We start from the raw sequence: 22,701 nt of genomic DNA, 5'->3' as shown, positions 1-22,701 counted from the left end.
ACGACTTTTTTCTCAAGATAGGAGATAGAGTAGATAGAATTTGAGTGATAGATAAGTTCAAGTCTCCACATACCTTTTAGTTGATGAAGATCCATCGGTTCCTTGAGTAGTCCTTCGTCTTGTATGATGATTTCCATAGAGTTCTTGAGCTCAACTACACTTTCTATCCTAGTCTGAGACCTTAGCTATAGTAGACTAGAAATCAAGACTTTATAGTTTTGATCACTAACATTGACAAACATGCTTGAGATAGCAACGCATGCGAGTTCGACCGAGCAATGCTCTAACAATCTCCTCCTTTATCAATTTTAGTGGCAAAACTATTAATACATATGGAATACAAAAAAGATAAATACATTGTTGAAGCTCCTATTCCACATGCCTAATCTTCAATACTACTCGAAATCTTCGTCGCTTCCAAGTACTCCAATGATCCCAAAGGTTGTAAGTTTAGCATCATCGTTGTGGAAAATCCGTAGCTATAACAATGAGAAAACAGAGTTCTCGATCATTGTTATACAGTGACATAGTATCATTACATAGTATCAAAGTTCAATTGTATCACAACTTTGACAACAATACTATGGTGATATGTATCACTCCCCCTTAGTCAATACTCCATCTCACATGGAAACCACTCCCCCTTACATAATGATCCGAAAACCATATGTATTTGTAGTGTGAACTACATATTAATTCTCCCCCTTTTTGTCAATAAAATTGGCAAAGGTACAAGAACGGGATCCTAATGAAATTTCCGAAAGAGACATTTCATGACTAAAAGAAAGTATATATCAACTTGTTCTTTAGATGCAATCATAAAGCCAAAGCTAAATGCATTCATCAAGGAGTTTAAAGATACAAGATAACCCCTATAATATTCCACGGCCGCACTCCCCACAAAGATATGCCAATTAAGCACAAGTTTAAAAGAACTCTCCCCCATAAAATATCATTCCCGAAAGAACAACAAGAGCGACCTTAATTTCAAGAGAAAAGAAGGATTTCTCTGGACATAAAAAATCACATACAAGTATGAATTTGAATCCAAAAATACTCAATTGAATTAACCACAAGAAAACCCATGGTTTATTTAATCGGAATACACAATCAAACTAATCACAAAAGTAATCAATTTAATTGATCATGCTCGACATAAGAGAATCTATGGAGCAATGACTAAGTTAATCATAAGAAAATAATCAACCCAGTTAAAAATGCTCAAACATGATAAAATTTATGGAGCCATAACTAAATAACCAAACAAGGTGATTAATTTAGTTGATTATGCTCGACATAAAGTATCTTACGGAACAACAACAAAGCTAACCATAGAAATAATCAACTTGGTCGTTAGTGCTCAACATAGGACACATTACGGAGCCTCACAGTAATACATAAAAGATTATGGATCAGGGAAGATCAATACTGCGGAATACACAAGGATTTATTCTATTTTCCATCACTATTTGCATAACGACATACAATAGACATAATCCTTGTAAACAAAATATTTTAACCTATCTTCCATCAATAATTGACATAATAGGCTTAACTTTTGTATTTGTCAAAAGTTCGTTCATTCTTTTGTTAATACATGCATATCGACATAGAAAAGACTTTACTTTTGACAAGGTATGGGACAATCATATATCCCATTACAATATTGCAATATTTGAAACCATAAAGATTAATACTGCAAAAATCATCTTCCAAACAAATTTAGAATTTAAACCAATAAATCTAAAAAAACATGAAGATGAAAACGTTGGACATAGCTATTTGTAATCACAATCATGGATATTCCAAACATTAGTTATTCTTCTAAATAAAACAAGAAAAAATAGAAGATTTACTAGGAAAACTTTTTCTAAGAGAACATGATTTGAAAAACACTAAACCCTATTAGCAACTATAGACTGGACAAGAACGAGCTCCTCAGTTGCTTTCTTCAGTTCGTTTTTCAGAAAATCAAGATTCCTTGTTGCAATTCCGAGTTGTTCACGAACGACCTCAAAATCTCGAAGAAGATTTCCTACCAGTTGTGATGACATCTGGACTGGTAGTTTGTTTTCATGATCAATAACATGATAGCATGTTATGAAAATAGGATTCTTGTGAAACTCGATAATCTTGCCCTTCTTGACTTCATCACTTTTGTTGTCTCCATCCATTGTGTGCATATAAAAATTCAGTAGAATCTTTAGACCTTATGGAACAATGTATCAATCTGTGACACATATAAATATGAAGAGGTTCCATGAAAACCCCAGAGGGACAGACGTCCGTGTGGGTCCGGTGTACGTGCACACTATATCAAAAATCGTGACCAAGGAAAATAGAGGAGCAATTCTTGGAAGAAGGACGTCAACAAAGAAAAAATCTTCAAGAGAGAAGAACTGGAGCTAAGCTTAACAGATTCCAAAATCATTAAATACAATAACAAATGTATCGTACAACCTTGACAGCATTCTCAAGACACATTTCTTGAGAACAATGAGCATCCTTCTTTGACTACAGGAAGGATGCTGCATTGAGCAGTCATGTTGTATTTGGATGAGCATTTTGCTCATCAATACTGATTTCTTCTTTCTCTCCTTCAAGAGGATTTACAGGAAAATCTCTTGTCATAATTGAAGAAGTTTTATCAGAAGAGGAATTAGGAGTACCTGTGCCAACAACTTTTTATATTTTTTTGATGCTCCGTTTAAGTCTGTTTACGCTCATCTTAAGCTCCGGGGCTCGATTGTTGATATGAATGAAGTCTGGATCAAATTCCTCTGGTTTACTGGAAGCGGAGTTTGGCTTTTCTTTATTTCTCCTTTGCCTTTTTCTCTTCTCAGAGTTATTTAAAAAGTCAGTTTCTCTTCTACCATTGTAGGCATTTTTCATTTCAAAAACACAGTTAAGAAAAGACTTGTCATAGTATCTTTCTTGATCGTCGAGAATGCCTTTTACTCCAATAATATGAGATACAGGTTTAATAACTTCTGTAGACACCCATACAAGAATGTTGTGAAGTTTTTCATTCCTTAGACGAAACGACATTTTCGCTCAGGATGTCCTTTATTTCCACAGTAATAGCAGTTAAAGGATTTATTCTTCGTCGTTCTCATGTGAGTAGATTTAGAAGGAGCACAATCCTTGTCTTTTGGGAAATTACAGGCTGTGAACGTTTTTTCACATGAAGAATCAATATCTTTAACAAAATTGATCTTACTTGACTTTGGAGCGTTTATTCCTTTATAGCCCAGACCATGTGTATCACGATGTTCTTTACATGCTCCAATCATAGAAGATAATTTTGTAGAGCTATAATTAAATCTACTAAGACGCTCTTCTAGTGATTTCACTTTATCAAGAGCGGCTGCAAGATCAGACTCCAAGGATTTTTCTTTGGCGAGAAGACTGAGTTCTTTGTCGTCAAAATATTTTTGTTGAGAGTCATATTTTGCTTCAGCTTCTGCAAGTCTTTCTTTCAACATGAACAGATTTCGAAGAAGATTGTCACATGCAGACCTTTTTGTGCGAACATCTTCTTCGCGATCTTTAACGATAGATCGTAAGAGTTTATACCCACCATCATATCCTTTAAAGAGTTTCCTCAACTTTCTGTTTTCTTGACAAAGAGGAGCCATGTATTTACTCAAACAAGTTGTTGATTTTTTTTCTTTCATATCACGGTCAAACAGCTTGAGATATTGAGAGACTTCCTCATCAACACTCTGTCCTTCTTCTGAATCACTATCATCTGAAAGATCATCCAACTGTTCATCAAGAGATTTTTCCCAGTTGTATGCAGATTCAGTCAAGGGACGAGAGTTAGAATTTTTCTCAGATGTTTCAGGACTTTGAAACTTACCTGAGTGATTCTGAACTGATGTTGCGGTTATCAGAGATATTCTTTTCGTCCATAGAGTCAGATCGCTTCAAACACAGACTTGTAAGGTCTTTAATGTGTTTTCCTGCTCTGATACCAATTGAAAAAGCGGGAGTCTAACAACCACACCCAATATTTCGCTTAGCAATATTTATGGACAAACTCCAATATACTTTCTAGAGAATCAACTAGACAGTCAGAATAAATCTAGATAAAAAGTATATCAAAGAGTTTATATCTTTATCTCTCGATTTAAATATTACTCAAGCAAACTGCGAGTCTCAATTTAAATACAAGAGAGATAAACTTGGATGGTACCAAAGATCAATATCCAAGTATCAATCAATTTAAATCAAAAACCAAAAGGTCGGATATTCTAATTTATTGATTCTAATGCACAACTTGTGATATTTCAATTATAAAGATAAACAATATAATGCGGAATAGAAATAACAGAGACACCAGAATTTTGTTAATGAGGAAACCGCAAATGCAGAAAAACCCCGGGACCTAGTCCAGATTGAACACGCACTGTATTAAGCCGCTACAGACATTAGCCTACTACAAACTAACTTCGGTATGGACTGTAGTTGAACCCCAATCAATCTCACACTGATCCAAGGTACAGTTATGCTCCTTACGTCTCTGATCCCATCAGGATACTACGCACTTGATTCCCTTAGCTGATCTCACCCACAACTAAGAGTTGCTTCAACCCAAAATCTAAGAATTTAATAAACAAATCTGTATCACACAGAAAAGTCTATTGTAATAGATAAATCTGTCTCCCACTAATATACCTATGAGTTTTGTTCCGTATTTTGATAAAATCAAGGTGAACAAGAACCAATCGATAACCCGGACTTATATTCCTGAAGAACAGCTTAGAATTATCAATCACCTCACAATAAACTTAATCGACTAGCGAAACAAGTTATTGCGGAATCACAAACGATGAGACGAAGATGTTTGTGATTACTTTCTATCTTTCCTATCGAAGATAGAAATCTCAAGCCAATTATTTCAATTGTACTCGCACGATAGAAATAACAAGATCTGACTACAAGAAAGTAGTATCGGTCTGGCTTCACAATCCCAATGAAGTCTTTAAGTCGTTAACCCGGTTTGAGAAAAGAAAACCAGAGGTTAAAGGAGAATCGACTCTAGATACAACTAGTATCACACGTAAGGTGTGTGGATTAGGTTTCCCAGTTTCCAGAGTTCTCCTTTATATAGTCTTTCAAATCAGGGTTTGCAATCAATGTTAGCTTAGTAACAAAGTATTCAATATTCACCGTCAGATGAAAACCTGATTAGATTCAAGCTAATATTTATCAACCGTTAGATCGAAAACATAGCTTGTCATACACAAATGAAATGCACGTTTCTAGGCTCGTGTAACCGTACCCAAACTTGTACATTAGTTGGTTCAACAATAGTTAACCAAATGGTTAGCCATATGATCACTTTCATATAAACCATATTCTTCTTCACCATAACTAGTTAAAATGACTCAAATGAACTAGTTAGAGAGTTGTTCAATTGCTTAGATCTTATGTAACTTTACAAGACACAATCGAAGCAAAAACGATTTGATTCACTCGAATCGGTTCATGAACTTTATAGCCACGGTTTGCAAAAGCATTCCTTAATCAATATAAAGATGAGTTCAAGAACAATCGTTTTTAGACATAACCTACTCAAGTTCGTGGGCTGGGTTCGCGGACTTAAGTTCCTGGAAGGAGTTCACAAATTCCAGCAGAAATTCTCGGGTTTGAGAACTTCGTCAGTTCGCGGACTGAGCTTGCTGAGTGAGTTTTCAAACTCTAGCAGATATTCTCGGATGAGAACTTCCGCCAGTTCGCGGACTGAGTTCGCAAACTGTGCAAACAATTCCGGTTCTCTTGATCAACAAAGTTCTCAAACATTGTTTCAAGGAATATGACTTATACATATATGTGTTTCCACAACAATGCTTATATCCATCAATGGTTATATAATTTAAACTCTCATTTCAATCATTGAAACATTCTCATAGGACGTTATATAGTTGTTATTCACAAACCAATTTTCGTCAGAGCAATTCTTAAAGTGATTGAAACATATCATGACTTTCGTCACTAGGTAAAAGATGAACTTGGTTAAAGCGAAAGCTTACCAACACATATTTCGAGAAATAGATAGGCGAGATAAACTCGGCTCTAAATATCAAATGTGTATAATCTAAGTCTATATAGCAAAACGACTTTTGTCTCAAGATAGGAGATAGAGTAGATAGAATTTGAGTGATAGATAAGTTCAAGTATCCACATACCTTTTAGTTGATGAAGATCCACCGGTTCCTTGAGTAGTCCTTCGTCTTGTATGATGATTTCCATAGAGTTCTTGAGCTCAACTACACTTTCTATCCTAGTCTGAGACCTTAGCTATTGTAGACTAAAAATCAAGATTTTATAGTTTTGATCACTAACATTGACAAACATGCTTGAGATAGCAACGCATGCGAGTTCGACCGAGCAATGCTCTAACATTAGCACATGTTCAAATCACTATGTCAATATCTTATGAACATTCCAAGTTCAATCTGTATACATCTCGATGTTTGTTGTAACCTAGAGATAACAAACATATCAAAAATGTAGAAACTAGATTGCATTCTGTCACGATCGGTTCTCATTTGGGATCGTTCCTAAACTTAGGATAGGTTTTGGGATCGGTCTTGAATCTACTTTCAACTAAAAAAACAAGTTTTTCATGTCTACTTCCTTAAACTATGTATATGAAATTTCTTTCAAACATAATCTCACGGTTTGAATTCATCTAAAAGTTATATACACTAAATAATAACAAGTTACCAATTAGTGTAATATCGATTCACGAAATCCATAGATACACTGTACTTCGTAACTCCATATACTTAATAAACAAATTATATATTGTTTCTTGGTACTTTGATCATAGTATAATGATCCACCAATACTGGAGACAAATAAAAAACTTTACTTTTTATGTTATGTTTTCAATAAATAATATCTTGAAATAATAAAGATAAAAATGTAACAAGCCAAGTATGTTGTTGCTAACCTCGGACTGAAGGATGATGTGGCCATTGATACCGATAAGACTTCAGGTTCTTTATGAGTAACAAGAGAAAATCTCAACAATCCTATGTTCCTGAAATCAGCAGCTTCAAGTTTTGGAACTAAATTTGACAACCAAATTTAACATACCAACACTTGGTGGGTTCAACTGAGCAATGATCTAAAGAGATTCAAACTTGTATCTCAAGTTTAATCAATCTTTGTAAAGAACAAGTCACTTTTCTCTTAAAAGAATTAGCTAAGAAACAACATAATGAGAGGCAGGAGAAAAAAAACAAAAAAACTCCATGCAATATGTGGAAAAACCTGCATCAACTACCTTGAAGGACAGTACTATGGTGTCACAAGCTTCTTCCATGGCACAAGATGCGAACAAGCTAACTAAATTCAATGTTATAAATGTTGCAATTGAAGATTCAGTAAATACCAGCTTAATGGTTCCTCGTGAATTGGTAAATAACGTGATATCTCTGTGCATTCTCCTAGTACTAATAAAGAGATAACGTCAAGGTAAGTAGTGCTACATGGAGTTGTAGACATTTTCTTAAGAAGGAAGGTAAATTTATTTTCAAAGAGAAAGATACAGATAATGGATGACATCTAGTGCTGATACGACATTATCATCATCGTCGGTATTAGAGAACATGGTGGTAAAAGATACTCATTTTCTCCCATCAGGATGGTTTTCAACCTGTTTTGCGTGGTTTTAATTAAGAAGAAAATGATAAAGCAAAGAAAGAGTTTACTTGAAATCTTTCGAAAAGATTTTTCAGATGAGCTTGTTGATATATTTTTTCGTTTCTCAAATCCTTTTTGTTTTTGTTTTAGTTTTTATTTTTCTTTTATGCTTCTTTCTTCAAGAGATTCTGGCTTTATATCCCCCTCCTATTTATTTGTTTTGTTTTTCTATTTTATTATTAAATTCTTTAGATTAAAAATATATATCTATAAATTGTAAACAATACTCCATATTATTTACATCAACAACTTGTTCTATATGCTCAAGTTTAGGAGATAAGTCTTCCGGATCCACTAAATCTGCACCAAAAATTTCTTTAAATGATAGATTATTCAACCAGTTATTGACCCATTACAAGCCAGTTTAATTTCATCATTTGGTAATGGAACATTTACCACTTGAGGAACATTAACATCTTCTAGTCCATTACCTTGTTCACCTTTATCCTTTTCAAGCCTAAACTAAAAATAAGGTTCAATAACTTCCTTCACAACTGCATCACAGTGAGCCAACAAGTTAACGAAATAGATTTAAAAGGTACAAAATCAAAATGGAAAAAACAACATTACCTTCAATATCATCATTTGAATCCAATAATTGGTCATGGTGATCATCCACATGACATGAAAAGAAACACCTTAATAAAATAAAGAACATTATATTCGTATAATTTAATAAACCTATTTGCTGAAGTTCAAACACATCACCTTCATCTTTTGTCTTATTGCCCAAAAGATCTTACCCTGGCGAAGCATCTTATCTTTCATAATGAGAATTGGGATACCAATATTTTAGATATTTGGTTCAATCATGAGGAGAAGGTGGCAATTAGAAATACCAGTATGAATACTGAAGGGGAAGACCAAAGTATTTAGTTAATTGATAAAAGATATTAACTTGTTAAGTCTCTCTACATTGAAAAAATGGATAACAAGTACAAGTTGATACTCAATCTACTGATCACAATAAAACTTGGAAAATGGATACCTCTCTTGCCATTAAATTATTCTTGTGGAAACGTGTTCATGAAATTCTCCCAACAATGCTAAGGTTGCCAACGTTTTTCGTTATATTAATCCTATATGCAAGTTTTGCAATTTTGGGGAAGAAACACTTACCCATCTTTTTATGGACTCCCCCTTTGCTATTTTTTGTTTGGCAGAGATTATTTGGTAACAATAACACTGGAATTGAAACAACTATTAACTTGTTATAGTGGTTTAATTCTTGGTTTAGCGTAAACTCGGATAAAAATCACTAGATCATAACCTATACTTGTGCATGTTGGTTTATCTGGAAAACCAGATGTGACCATATCTTCAGGGAAATCGTGCTTGATGCTAACTTAACTGGCAAAAGCATTAAACACATTTGTATAACAAAGTTAACGATAATCGGGGACACATCCTCAACATTCTTCATTACAAAAGAAATGATGGAACCCAAAATGAGTTCTTTATCTCTAATGTATTTAATGTTATTATAACAATATACACTATACGTAACTCAGCAATAACATGTTTTGCACTAGCCTAATATCTTGCATGCAATCGTATCATATCAAGAAGATATCCATGACATGATGGAGAGGATGTCATCTCAAAAGGAGCTAAACTAGCTTAGCTGGGCCAGAAAAATACAAGAAATGAATGTTAAATTTAAATCCGGAGATATGACCATTCTAAAAAAGAAAAAAGAAAAAAAATTCTGCCAAGATGTTGTGCAAGGAAGATTCTCGGTAAGTTAACAGTCATATTTCTTTGTACTTCATAAGATGAGTGTCGTTCAAAAGAATCAGAACCATAATATAGCTTTAGCTTGCAGGAGGCATGTTATTTTCTCTCCTGTTAGTTGGAACGACCAAAACATAAGTCCTTTATTTTGTAATCTCCAAAATCTCTAATGGCATTGATGTAATACATAAATTTTTAAAACAAAAGCAAAGTAGTTCAGTGAATCAAGCTTCACTTATGATTACTTCAACCTTATAAGTTCGCACCAATGCAAACAACAACACTAACAGTTCTACAAAGGAAGTCTTTAGCCTTCTTTCACTTATCTTTTTTTTTTCTCAAATGCTTACCTTAAATCATTCAAAAATTTCCATACATTCACTAACACAATCATCCAACCAAGAACACTTAGAACATGGCACAATTAACCCATTTTATTGAATTAAATGGAAGATACACAAAACTTTCCAACTTAGGGACTTACACAGACTTGTTCCTCTTGAACCAAGCCTTTACCTTACCAAAACTCTCTCGATTTAAGTCTCACAAACAACTCGGTAAGCCTACCCGATTTTCTAATAACTTTGTATTATTTATACAATGGTTATAATGGCTAAAAACCATGTACAACTTGCACATGCATGGGACAACCATATGTCCCATAAGGCAGTTCCATAATCGCGAATAACTGTGCCTACTGGCCAGTTTCTTCTCTAACTCAACCCAGCCTTCATACTTGTTCCAAGTCAGTTATGAACACATCTTTTAGGATATAAAATTCCTTTATAACCGTTCTCCCTTGTCACACACCTTTGGCACACTTGTAAAGATAATAACCAACTTATAACCGTCACTTGAGGCATAATGTGCAAACCTTGCACATTACTGAACTTGGAATTGATTCAATACTCAGCCAACATGGACCTATAGTCGTCTTGGCATTAGACAATGTATATCTAGCATTGAACTACAATCATCTTGAACAATATCTTATCTCATTCTAGTTACTCGTGCGTCATATTCTTCACTTAGCCATTTTGATTGACAATAGCAATGCCTACTCTTGCATTACTAGATTGCTTGCACTATCCAAGCTTTGTCCAGCCTTGGACTAATGCATAGGATAACTCTTGGCCTATTTTATAGTCTCGCATCATCCTTGAATTTGGTCCAACTCAATTCCATGGATATACCTCAATACCAACATCGCATGTTGCGCCTTTTCCTGCCTTTCCTCAATGAAGCTTTATTGTATCGGCCAATAATCTTTATCACTTAGCCAATGACTAAAGTGTAGCCATACCTTTGTGCATCACTAACCCTGCAGGGTCCCGCTATCTTAGCGCTTAACAATATATGCAGTGTAGTGCCATCTTGGTCGTTCACTTACTAGGCCGGTTATGTGGTAACGTGCCATCTTGGTCGTTCACTAGCCTGACCGGTCATAGACCCCCCTAACCAATATGTTCAACGTCCTCGTTGAATGTGACCCAGTATAAACATTGCACTTGTATTAAATCTTCGTTGCATGCATTCTCAGAAACTACTCTGAAATTCAGCAATCTTTGCTGGCTTTCGCAAAACGTTATTGGACAACATCCATGCCTTAGCATTAGCATCACTTAGTTTTGCTGCCTTGTTATTGATCTCATACACTTGAGATTTGTCTCGATGTCATGCAGTACGTTTCAACTGCTACTCAAATCATGCATCAGTACCCAATTGCAAACTTGATATTCTTCTTACCCGATTCCTCCAAATTAGGCATGAATTCTACATGAATCATTTGCGCTTAAGTCAACTAGACATTCAGATTCAATCAAGGAAAATACATCCAAGAGTTATATCTCAATTTATCAAATCAATCTGCAATCGAACAGATAGAAATCTGTGAGCCGGACTAATATGAGAAATAACTTGGATGGTACCAAAGACCAATATCCAAGCGTCAATCAATTCCAATCAACAACCAAAGGTTGGATTCACCAATTGATTGAACTACGCACAACCTGTGATATTTCAATTATATAAAAATATAATGCGGAAAAGAAATAACACAGACACCAAAAATTTTGTTAAGGAGGAAACCGCAAATGCATAAAAAACCCCGGACCTAGTCCAGATTTGAACACCATACTATATTAAGCCGCTACATACTCTAGCCTACTACAAGTTAACTTCGGACTGGAATGTAGTTGAGCCCTAACCAATCTCACAATGATTAAGGTACAGTCTCGTTCCTTACGCCTCTTGAACCACGCTGGATTCTACGCATTTGATTCCCTAAGCTGATCTCACCCACAACTAAGAGTTGCTACAATCCAAAGTGGAAGATTTTGATAAACAAATCTGTCTCACACAGAAAAGTCTATTGGATAGATAAATCTGTCTCCCACAGAAATACCCACGATTTTTTGTTTCGTCTTTTGATAAATCAATATGAACAGGAACCAATTGATACACCGGACTTATATTCCCGAAGAACAGCCTAGTAATATCAATCACGTCACAATAATCTTAATCGTATGGTAGCGGAACAAGATATTGTGGAATCACAAAGAATGAGACGAAAAGCTTTGTGATTACTTTTTATCTTACCTACCGGAGATTAAATCTCGACCAAATATTAGAGAAGATAGTACTCAATACGATAGAACAAAGTAAGATCAGAACACGCAACTACAGAGAAAATAGTTGGGTCTGGATTCATAATCCCAATGAAGTCTTTAAGTCGTTAACCTATAATGGTTTTTGGAAAAACCTTGGTTAAAGGAGAATCGACTCTGTTCGCAACTAGTATCACACATGAGGTGTGGGGATTAGGTTTCTTAGTTGCTAGAGTTCTCCCTTATATAGTCTTCAAATCAGGGTTAGCAATCAATTTTACCTTGGTAAAAAAACATTCAATATTCACCGTTAGATGAAAACCTGATTAGATTCAAGCTAATATCTTTCGACCGTTAGATTTTCTTAGCTTGTTATACATAAATGTAATGTAGATTCATTTAGATTTAGGTAACCGTACCTAAACGTGTACACTTGGTTGGCTCAACAATAGTTAACCGAAGTTAGCCATATGAACACTTTCATATCAACCTTGTTCATCTTCATCACAACTAGTTCAAATGACTCAAATGAACCTGGTTATTGAGTTGTTTAATTTTTTATATTCTCATAGAAGTATACAAGACACAATTGAAGCAAAATCGGTTTTGATTCACTCGAATCAATTGATGAACATTATAGTCGCGGTTTGCAAAGATTTCATTCCTTATTATATAAATGTATTTGTTCATGAGTATGCAAACATACATAACCGATTTTGGAACTTAACTCACTCAAGTATGCAAACGGCTACGCATACCTAAGTTCCCGGACTTGGTCTTGTTTGTAAAGTCTATATAGCTATACGACTTTTGTCTCAATAGGAGATAGAATAGAAATAGACTTCTAAGTGATAGATAAGTTCAAGTCTCCACATACCTTTTGTTGATGAAGTTCCACAAGATCCCCTTAGTAGTTCTTCGTCTTAAATCGATGAACGTCGTGAAGTCTAAAGCTCAACTGCACATTCTATCCTAATCCGAGACATAGTTATAAGTAGACTAGAAATCAAGACTTATAGTTTTGACAACTAAACTTGACAAACAAGCTTGAGATAGCAACGCTTGCGAGTTCGACCAAGCACTGCTCTAACAAGTTTTACACCATAAATAAATATACAAGTTGCTTACACCAAATTTAGTTGTTGGTTGTTGCAAACTCTGTACAACCAAACTCTACACACAGAGTTTGCAACAACCAACAACTAAATTTACATAAAAAAAGCTCAGAAAACACCATGTTATATGCACCAAGTGTTTCCAATGGAGACAGTAACACTCTTTATTGTTCTAGCTTAGTTTCTACCTTTGTTGAAGTGAGTGACAACTTCGATGCGAGGTATCTTCCATGTACCTTAACTCCAGCCTTCATGAGTCTTGCTGGAATGACTTTCATAGTCATCATCAACTGATGCATTAAGTTACGCCATGAATGGACAACTACTAGAGAAATGTAAGCCTTTGCAAATGAAGCATCCCATATACTTCAAGGCTTAAAGGAATATCTCATCTTTCTTTGGCTCATACTTACGCTTACTACCTACAGATTTCTCTTTTTCCTTGGCCTTTCCTTCATATTAAGCCCTCTTACCACTTGAATGGCCATATGAGCACTCTGAATTTTTCGCTTTTTGTGTTCAGCAGTGACCCAAGAATTCACACATGACAGAAATTGGAACATATGATTTTCTTCATTCATGCCACACACTTCTTTCACTAATGCAAGGAAGTTATCAACATAGGCCTTGGTGTACCCGTCATCTTTAGCCTACGTAAACTTTTGTTTGCATACCAAGTACCATTTCTCAACCAGAATTGACCCCTCAGTCATTCTTTCATGTCATTCCAAGACATATGATTGGCATAACTAGCATCTTCATCTTCTTGTAGCATAGTTCTCCACCAAACCTTGGCATCACCACCTAGGTGATTGCCTGCGGAAGTTACAGCGTGTCCTTCCCCAGTACCAGTCGCAACAAAGTATGCCTCAAAGTCATACAAGAAATTCTGAATTTCTCTAGCATTTCTGGAACCCGCATAAATTCTTGGCTGAGAAACTCGATTAGAGCTTTATCCATTCACATTTTGGCCCTGCAAACATGCTATCAGTGATTAACCTGTGAAGGATTGTCACCTCCTATGAAATTATCTTCGCATGTCCTTTTGCTATGGTCTTTGCGTCACTGAATTTTCCCTTCAGTTAAGTCACTTCATCGTTGGTTTCACAATTCAACAAGGCTGCATCTGACACCTTGTCCTCCACTGCACCTACCCTTTCGTCAAATTCTTTGAACTAATCTGATGTTCTTCCTTCAAGTAATTATAACCTGCCATTTTCTTCAGAAAAAAGAGAAATATCAAGGCCATCACAACCAAATTCTATGGTCGTATTGCTAAGATCACCGTAATCCTCTAACTGATCAAACGTACACATTAATTCTTCGTCGATCATAGTTCCATTATAACCTATCTCTAATGCAAATTCTCTGAATATAATGCGCCAATTACTTCCTTCACAGAAAAACAATTTAAGATAGTTATCCAACAAATACACTTAAACAGCGTACCAAATACAGCTCTGATACCTGAATTCTCACACCTGCAAATGCACCTTGCAAATTTATGGCACGGATGTAACCCGACAACAACGTAGTTCAGTGAATCAAGCTTCACCTACGATTACTTCAACCTTACAAGTTTGCATGAATGCAAACAACAACACTACACAGTTCTACAAGGAAGTCTTTAACCTTTTCTCACTTCTCTTTTCCTCTCAAATGCTTACCATAAAGAATTAAAACATTTCCATACATTCACTGACACAATCAGCCAACCAAGAACACTTAGAACATGATACAATTAACCCATTTTATTGTATCAAAGGGAAGATATACGAAACTTTCCCCACTTGGGGACTTAGACATACTTGTTCCTTTTGAACCAAGCGTTTATCTTACCAAAATTATCTCAATTTGAGTCTCACAATCAACTATGTAATCCTACCGATTTTCTAATGACTTTGCACTATTTGTACAGTGGTTACAATGGCCAAAAATTGTGCATAACACTTGCACACGCATGTGGTAGCCATCTGTCCCGTAAGGAAGTTCCATAATCGCCAATAATTGTGCCTACTGGCCAGTTTCTTCTCTAACTCGAGCAAGCCTTCTAAACCTATTTCAAGACAGATATGGACACACTTTTTAGGCTATAAAATTCCTCTATAACCGCTCTCCCTTGTCTCACACCTTTGGCACGCTTGTAAAGCTTATAACCAACTTATAACCGTCACTTGAGTCATAATGTCCAAACTTTGCACATTACTGAACGTGGCCTTGAATCAATACTCAGCCAACATGGACCCATAGTCGTCTGGCCTAAGCCAATGTACAACTGACATTGCGCTACAATCATCTCGACCAATCTCTTAGCTCATTCTAGCTACTCGTGCATCATATTCTTCACTTAGCAATACTGCTCGACATCAACAATGCCTACTCTTGCATTACTAGCTTGCTTCCACTGTCCAAGCTTTGGCCAGCCTTGGACTAATGCATAGGCCAACTCTTGGCATATTCTATGCTCTCTCATCATCCTTGAGTTTGGGCCAACTCAGTTCCATGGATATGCTTCAATGCCAACAAAGCATGTTGCATTTGTCACTTTGGCCTTTTCATGCCTTCCCTTAATGAAGCTTTATCGTGTCGGCCAATAAGCTTCATCACTTAGCCAATTATCACATTGTAACGCTATCCCGACGCATCACTGGCCCCGTAGGGTCCCGCTATCTCAGCGCTTAACAGATGCAACGTAATGTCATCTTGACCGTTCACTGACTGAGCCGGTTATGTTATAACGCGCCATCTTGGTGTCATACTAGCCGTCAAGACGTTATGCAGGGGAGAATTATCAAAAAAAATTATCAACGGTCAAGTCCGTTCAGATTTACATAGTTTTTCAACAGTGGTAAAACAGCGAAACTATAACGTCTCCCCGGCCTTATCTTTTCCCTGCAATGGCGGGGGATAAAACAAAATACTTATAAATTTGAAACTGGAATAACATACAAGCCCCTAACTGAGTCGTTATCCACTCTAATCTCTATCTTAATCTTTATCTAATTATCCAAATAAAAAATTATCCTAATTTCTAATCTTCTTCATATAAAAGCTATGATCTAAACCTAGAAAATACAAACAGATAATTTAATCGAAATTCTTAGCCAGCACTGAAATACGAATTATTTAAAGATCGGATCAGGTACGTAGTGAATCATTTGGATACATCAATGGAAGATTATTCTCTCCCTAAAGATTCTCTGTTTCTTGGATTTGATAGCTCTACACAGTAAGTTTATTTTGTGATACTAGATTCTTAGAAATGGCTTTAGGGTTTTAATTATGCAATTCTGATTTTTTAGACATGGATTTGAATTAAATGTTTGAATTTGATAATTTCTAGGTCATGTAAGGCAACAGTATTGGACTCTAATCTTAACATAGTAACTTCAGATGTTGTTCATTTTGATTCTGAATTGCCTCATTATAAAACTAAAGATGGAGTTCATAGAGACCCATCTGGTGATGGTAGAATTGTATCCCCAACATTAATGTGGATAGAGGCTTTAGAACTTTTACTCGAAAAGTTAAGCAAATCAGGACTGGATTTTGGAAAGATTGTTGCTGTTTCTGGTAGTGGACAGCAACATGGTAGTGTTTACTGGAAGAAAGGCAGTTTGGCGAAGTTGCGCAAGTTGGATGCATCGAAATCGTTGAAGGATCAACTTAATGATGCATTTTCGACAAACGAGTCGCCTGTATGGATGGATAGTAGCACTACTGCTCAATGCAGAGAGATAGAGAATGCAGTAGGAGGTGCATTGGAATTGTCTCGATTGACTGGATCGCGTGGTTATGAAAGGTTCACAGGTCCACAAATCAGAAAGATATTCCAGACACAGCCAGATGTGTATGCTGATACTGAGAGGATTTCCCTTGTTAGCTCTTTCATGGCATGTCTTTTAACTGGGTCTTACGCAAGCATTGATGAAACTGATGGTGCTGGGATGAACTTGATGGATATCAAAGAACGTATTTGGTCTAAGATTGTGTTGGAGGTGGTTTTCTGTAACATTTTGTATATTTTTTTCGACTTGAGTTATCTTGTCTTTATATTATTCAGTGATGGAGACTTTATGTGGATTATTTTAGGCTACAGCGCCGGGGTTAGAAGAGAAGCTTGGGAATTTAGCACCTGCCCATGCTGTTGCTGGTTTAGTTGCTCCTTATTTTGTCGAAAAGTATGTGGATTACTTTTTCTTGAATAACTCCCTTTGTTTTGGTTGTTTCAACATTGTCAGATCCTAACTTAGATTTTCTTTTGTTATCATCAGCGAATGTGTTAACAGAAAAACATAAATCCCGGCAAATATGTACATGTGAACATTGAACTAAATTCGAAGATTTTTTTTTTTGTTCTTTTGGCCGTTTGATATATTATATCCTTGTTTTATTGAGCAAGCACTTAAGTATTATGTTTCTCCTTTGTGGCTGAATTTGGAGTTTGCATTGAACTGTTTCCAGATATCACTTTGACAAGAATTGTGTAGTTGTTCAATGGTCTGGAGACAATCCGAACAGCTTGGCAGGTTCGTAGTTATGCATATATATCCCAGGGTTCTTATAGTTTCTGCTGGTAATTTCTGTAGTTATAAGTTCCAAGTATCTTTATCATCTGAAATTTGCCTAGCTTATGGGTATTGTTTTACTTTTGTCCATAGAGCGAGTCGTGGAGTGATAAAGATACAGATGGGAATTTCATTTGTTTATGCCTCCTTCCCGTTTGGGATAGATAAATCTCTTTAGAAATGTTCATTAAAAACTAATCTAAAGAATTAAAAATTGTTCTAAATGTTGTTTATGTTTACAGGATTGACTCTCAATACTCCTGGGGACCTGGCTATAAGTCTTGGAACCAGTGATACTGTAAGCTAATCAATAACATTGTACTGCCAGAATAAGAATTTTGACTAATTTACTTATAGTAGTGTTTTCCTAATAATTTCAGGTATTTGGGATTGCTAGTGAACCTCGTCCTCGATTAGAAGGACATGTTTTTCCTAATCCCGTTGATCCAAAGAGCTACATGGTCATGCTTTGCTATAAGAATGGGTCTCTGACACGTGAAGGTAGTTCCATCTCCCTAATGATAGATTGGATTGCTTCTCAAAAGAGAAGTTGAGGTTTCAGTTAAGCAACCTTATTCGTTCTTTCGATTTACATTGCATTTTATTTATGGTGTTAGATATAAGAAACAAGTACGCGGAACAATCGTGGGATACTTTCAACAACTATCTAGAAAAAACATCACCACTAAATGGTTTGTGATTCTACTTCTAGTTTAATTTCATGGAAAATATGCATGAAATGCTAAGGTTTTGACGTTGTGAAATTTTCTGCAAAAGGTGGAAAGCTAGGATTCTACTATAAAGACCATGAAATTCTTCCTCCTCTACCAGGTCGGTCATTTTTCTTACTGGACGGTATCCATATACTATGCTCATTGTAGTAGAGATCTTGTCTAATGCTTTACGTAAGATAATTTACGAATTAAATATCAATATTGTATATCTTTTGCATAACTTGGTAGTCTAAGTACATTTCTAATCTCTATTTTCGAACCGTACGATCTTATTCGGTGATTTTAATTGATGATTAGTTACCATTCGTCTAACGTTCCTCAGCAAAAACTTGATAGATAACAACTTCTGGTTGAAACCATTTCAAAAAAAAATAAGAACGAAACTAAATCGAAAAGTTGTCGAACTGTATTGCTATTGTAAACATATAGGATAGTTGTTCATCTCGTCATATTAAATCAGTCCATGAAACACGTTCATGTGGCCTGTAAAATGTTGAGACCTTTCTGGGAATATATATATTCCTCGTTCTCTAAGAAAGATCCGTTTTGGATGTTCCGTTGCTGCAGTTGGCTTCCATCGTTATGTTCTTGATAACTTCACGGGTGACTCGATAGAGGGGTTAAAAGAGCATGAAGCAGAAGAGTTTGATGGAGCATCAGAGGTGTGCAACTCAGATGACCTATTCTTGTATGATTGTTGTTTTGATCAGTTTTTCCATGCCTGAATTGCTTATAATGACAGGTAAGGGCAGTAATTGAAGGTCAGTTTCTATCTATGCGAGCTCATTCTGAAAGGTTTGGAATGCCAAATCCACCCAAAAGAATAATAGCAACTGGCGGGGCATCAGCCAATCAGAGCATTCTTAAGTCAATAGCGGCAATTTTTGGTTGTGATATATATACAGTCCAAAGACCTGGTAAGTAAGGGTTATTAAATCTTTATCACCTGCCAATTTAGCTTTCCGGATCCTTGATCGTTTCTCTGAATGTTAACATTTTTCTCAAGTCATCTAAGAATTGACTTTTGTTTCACTTCGTACAACTATTTAAGCATGTTGAGCCAAGTAACAACTTTTATATGTGATTTTTACAAGCATGCAAGATCTTTTGTTGTCGTTGACAGATTCTGCTTCTCTAGGAGCTGCCCTTAGGGCAGCGCATGGGTGGCTTTGCAACAATAAGGGAAAGTTTGTACGAATCTCATGCATGTATGAAAATAAGTTAGAGAAAACAGCTCTTAGCTGCAAGCTTTTGATGCCTGCTGGAGATCCACAACTACTTCCTAAATACACCTTGTTGATGAAGAAAAGAACTGAAATTGAAGATCGCCTTGTTAAGAAACTGAGCCGTCAGTGAAACAAAAACAGTCAGAAAAAAGAAACAAAGGGAGATTCAAGAACAAAATAAAGTAAATTGGATGACAAGGGCGGCCTTTCCTTGGAAATAATCACGTAGAAAAATAAATAAATTTGTCAGCAGTTAATAATGTTGAATATAGTTCCTTTTGTTTTTTAACCGAAGCTGATTGTACTAATAATAACCAGTATTTTAGCTGTATTTTAGTTTACCTGTAAACTCTTAGTATGTCGATTCCCATGTTTCCCTCTTCTTCTTTTTTTTCCTATTAATGAAAGCCAGTTTTTTCTTTTTTCTCACATTGATACTAACCTTCACCGTAGCACTCGACCCTCTCCACCAAATAGACCAAAAACCTTAAAGCACAGGTATTTAACAGTCTTCTAGGTTGGATATACCTCTGATTCTATACAGAGACCATAAATTTGGTCACCAAGTGTATATATATCTATCCTAAACTCTTTTCTACTCCAATTAGAAAACAATCTCAATATTGAAACGGACCATAGAAGGAACCACTGTTTTCTTTGCAACAACATCAAATTTTCAATTTCACAAAGATTTGATTAGATTTTAATGTGATTTCCCAACTTGTGTCATTTGGTGAGACATCGTGATCTAAAGATTGCAATACCGTGTATTATATATATACAAGAAAAGAAAAAACTCCCGTATAAGCTAAACGGAAATAGAACCCAGGGATGTCATACTTGGGCCCAAGTTCTATCTTCAGCAGCTGTAGGTAGCTGTACATCTTATCACAGTTTGAAGAATGGAGCAAACTAAGTTACAAACAGCAACAATGGATGAAGAAAAACAAAAAGAAGAGATTACGTCAAGCCTCCTCATCCTCCCATACGATATCATTGTGGACGATATTCTTCCAAGGTTACCCGTAAAATCGATATTGAGATTCAGGTGCGTATGCAAACATTGGTGCAATAAGTTATTCAAAGACCCTAAGTTTATTAAAACCCATCTTACAACAAGCAGAAAATATAATTATTTTGTCCTAGAAGATCTGCATTGGTTTTATACGCTTATGAGTAAATCATCGTCACATGTAACAGCTTTTAAAGAGGACTACGTTAAGCCTACTAATTTATTGGATTTTCCATTAAATTCTCTATCTCGTAAATATCCAGATATACTGATTTACACACATGGTTCTTGTAATGGTTTGATTTTGATGAGAAGGAGAGAATATTAATCTTTGCCTTTGGAACCCAAGTACAAAACAGTTTAAGATATTAGAACTTGATTCAGAAGAATTCAAGTATGGACCAGCGGACAATCAAGATTTTACAAAGAAAAAGAAACCTGTAGTCACGTACGGTCTTGGTCATAATTGCGATACCAATGATTATAAGATTGTTAAAGCTACTGCTGTCGATGGTTATGAATATGATCATATGAGTGCAAAAAACTGATGGTTTTGCTATGGTACTGAAGTTCAGGTTTATACACTAGGATCGGATTCATGGAAACCATTGCCCAACATCGTTCCTTATGAGATAGTTCCTTACAGTACTCATGCATTTGTTAACGGAGCTCTTCATTGGTTAGCAACTCCATGCCCTAATTCGACTGTTCGGCAATCTATGTTAATTGTTTCTTTTGATATCGGAGGAGAGAATTTCAGAGAAATTCCACTTGGGCCACTCACTGATGAACTAAATTGTTCATCGAGTTCAGTATTTGGTACTAACTATCCTAGGATGACATTAAGTGTTTTAGGAGAGTGCCTTTGTGTAGTTTTTTCTGGTTATTTCAATCTTGAAGTATGGATTATGAAAGATCACAAAGTGAGTGATTCCTGGACTAAATTGTTCATTGCCCAACTCCCAGTAGTTGCAACAAAAGAGTTGTGCAGTATGACATTTCAATGGGAACTCAAGAATGGTAAAGTTTTGTTCAAAGCCAGATCGAATTATGACAGTGATACTTATTTTGTTGTATATGACCCATCAGTGCACCAAAAACCTGCTGGAGTTTCCGAGGTCTATCGCATCTCAGGACGCCAATACAGTATAGAAACTTACGTGGAGAGTCTTGTGTCAATTTCTGGCGGTACTTATGCAGGGGAGCCAACTGATCTACAAAAACAAGCAGTAAGAGAGTATCTACAGCATAAAAAACGAACAGTATTAAGCAAGTATCTAAAGCAAATGGAGATAAGCAACCAAGCAGAGAAAGCTGCGTAACAAGCAATGGATGTAGTTGCAAGTTATGTTGCATCCACATTTTCAATGATGCATCTGTATGTTTTTACTAATGTATCTTTTATAGGTCTCACTTTACTTGGTAGTTTTGCTGCGCGCATCAGTTTCTCAGTATGTTTTCACCTTGTTACACCTAGATTATGGTTTTGACGCAGGCCAGCTATGTTTGAACAATTATTCGTCTTGTTTAGATGTTTTCTATTGAACATTTTTTACACACACGGTTATAAAATGGCACTAATTCGTTTACCACACTAAATGTGAGTAAACAAACTGTTAGGATCGGTCATGATAAAAGTTTTAGCATTAGGCCAGTATCACATGAAAGACGTATTTTTAATTATTCTGCCCGTGACGGAGCCAAGGCATCTGTTTGTTTAGCTCAAATACAAGTTGTTCCTTCCTAAAGTTTACTGATTTAGCTCTATGACAACGCAAAATACCAGTTATACCTTCGTATTTCCCCCACAAGAAATACCAGTTAAATTTCTGAAAAACCAAACTATTTATTATTTAGCATTAAGATGGAAAAACAAGTGGGGTTTATGGGCCCCACTTGGCCCTGTTTGCCTCTGTTGCTGTTTTTTTTTCTAATCGATCAAAGATGATAGATTAAAGAAAGCACACAAGCCGTGTGCAGGCGGATA

At 35.9% G+C, this 22,701-nt stretch overlaps 1 protein-coding gene and 1 long non-coding RNA gene across 3 annotated transcripts; both read left to right on the top strand.

The window, feature by feature from the left end:
- Positions 1–16,066: 16,066 nt before the first annotated feature.
- LOC113347372 (xylulose kinase 2-like) lies at positions 16,067–20,131 on the top strand. 2 transcript variants are annotated; one of them, XM_026591019.1, is made up of 11 exons: positions 16,067–16,316; positions 16,518–17,172; positions 17,267–17,355; positions 17,639–17,703; positions 17,985–18,040; positions 18,123–18,243; positions 18,360–18,434; positions 18,520–18,573; positions 19,044–19,138; positions 19,219–19,393; positions 19,600–20,131. In XM_026591019.1, the coding sequence occupies exons 2-11, from the start codon at positions 16,666–16,668 to the stop codon at positions 19,830–19,832; spliced, it is 1,470 nt and encodes a 489-aa protein (XP_026446804.1). In that variant the 5' UTR covers positions 16,067–16,316; positions 16,518–16,665; the 3' UTR covers positions 19,833–20,131. The 2 variants fall into 2 exon arrangements, with proteins under 2 accessions (XP_026446804.1, XP_026446803.1); XM_026591018.1 differs by having other exon boundaries at positions 16,067–16,403.
- A 405-nt stretch (positions 20,132–20,536) lies between these two features.
- LOC113353122 lies at positions 20,537–22,273 on the top strand. The gene is made up of 2 exons (XR_003361092.1): positions 20,537–20,750; positions 21,804–22,273. It is a non-coding gene; the product is annotated as an uncharacterized LOC113353122 (long non-coding RNA).
- Positions 22,274–22,701: the final 428 nt, after the last annotated feature.

Source organism: Papaver somniferum, chromosome 2, assembly GCF_003573695.1.
Source record: "Papaver somniferum cultivar HN1 chromosome 2, ASM357369v1, whole genome shotgun sequence".
NCBI classification, from domain to species: Eukaryota; Viridiplantae; Streptophyta; class Magnoliopsida; order Ranunculales; family Papaveraceae; genus Papaver; species Papaver somniferum.
The sequence above is the reverse complement of the archived record's forward strand: the minus strand, read 5'-3'. Positions and strand labels throughout refer to the sequence as shown.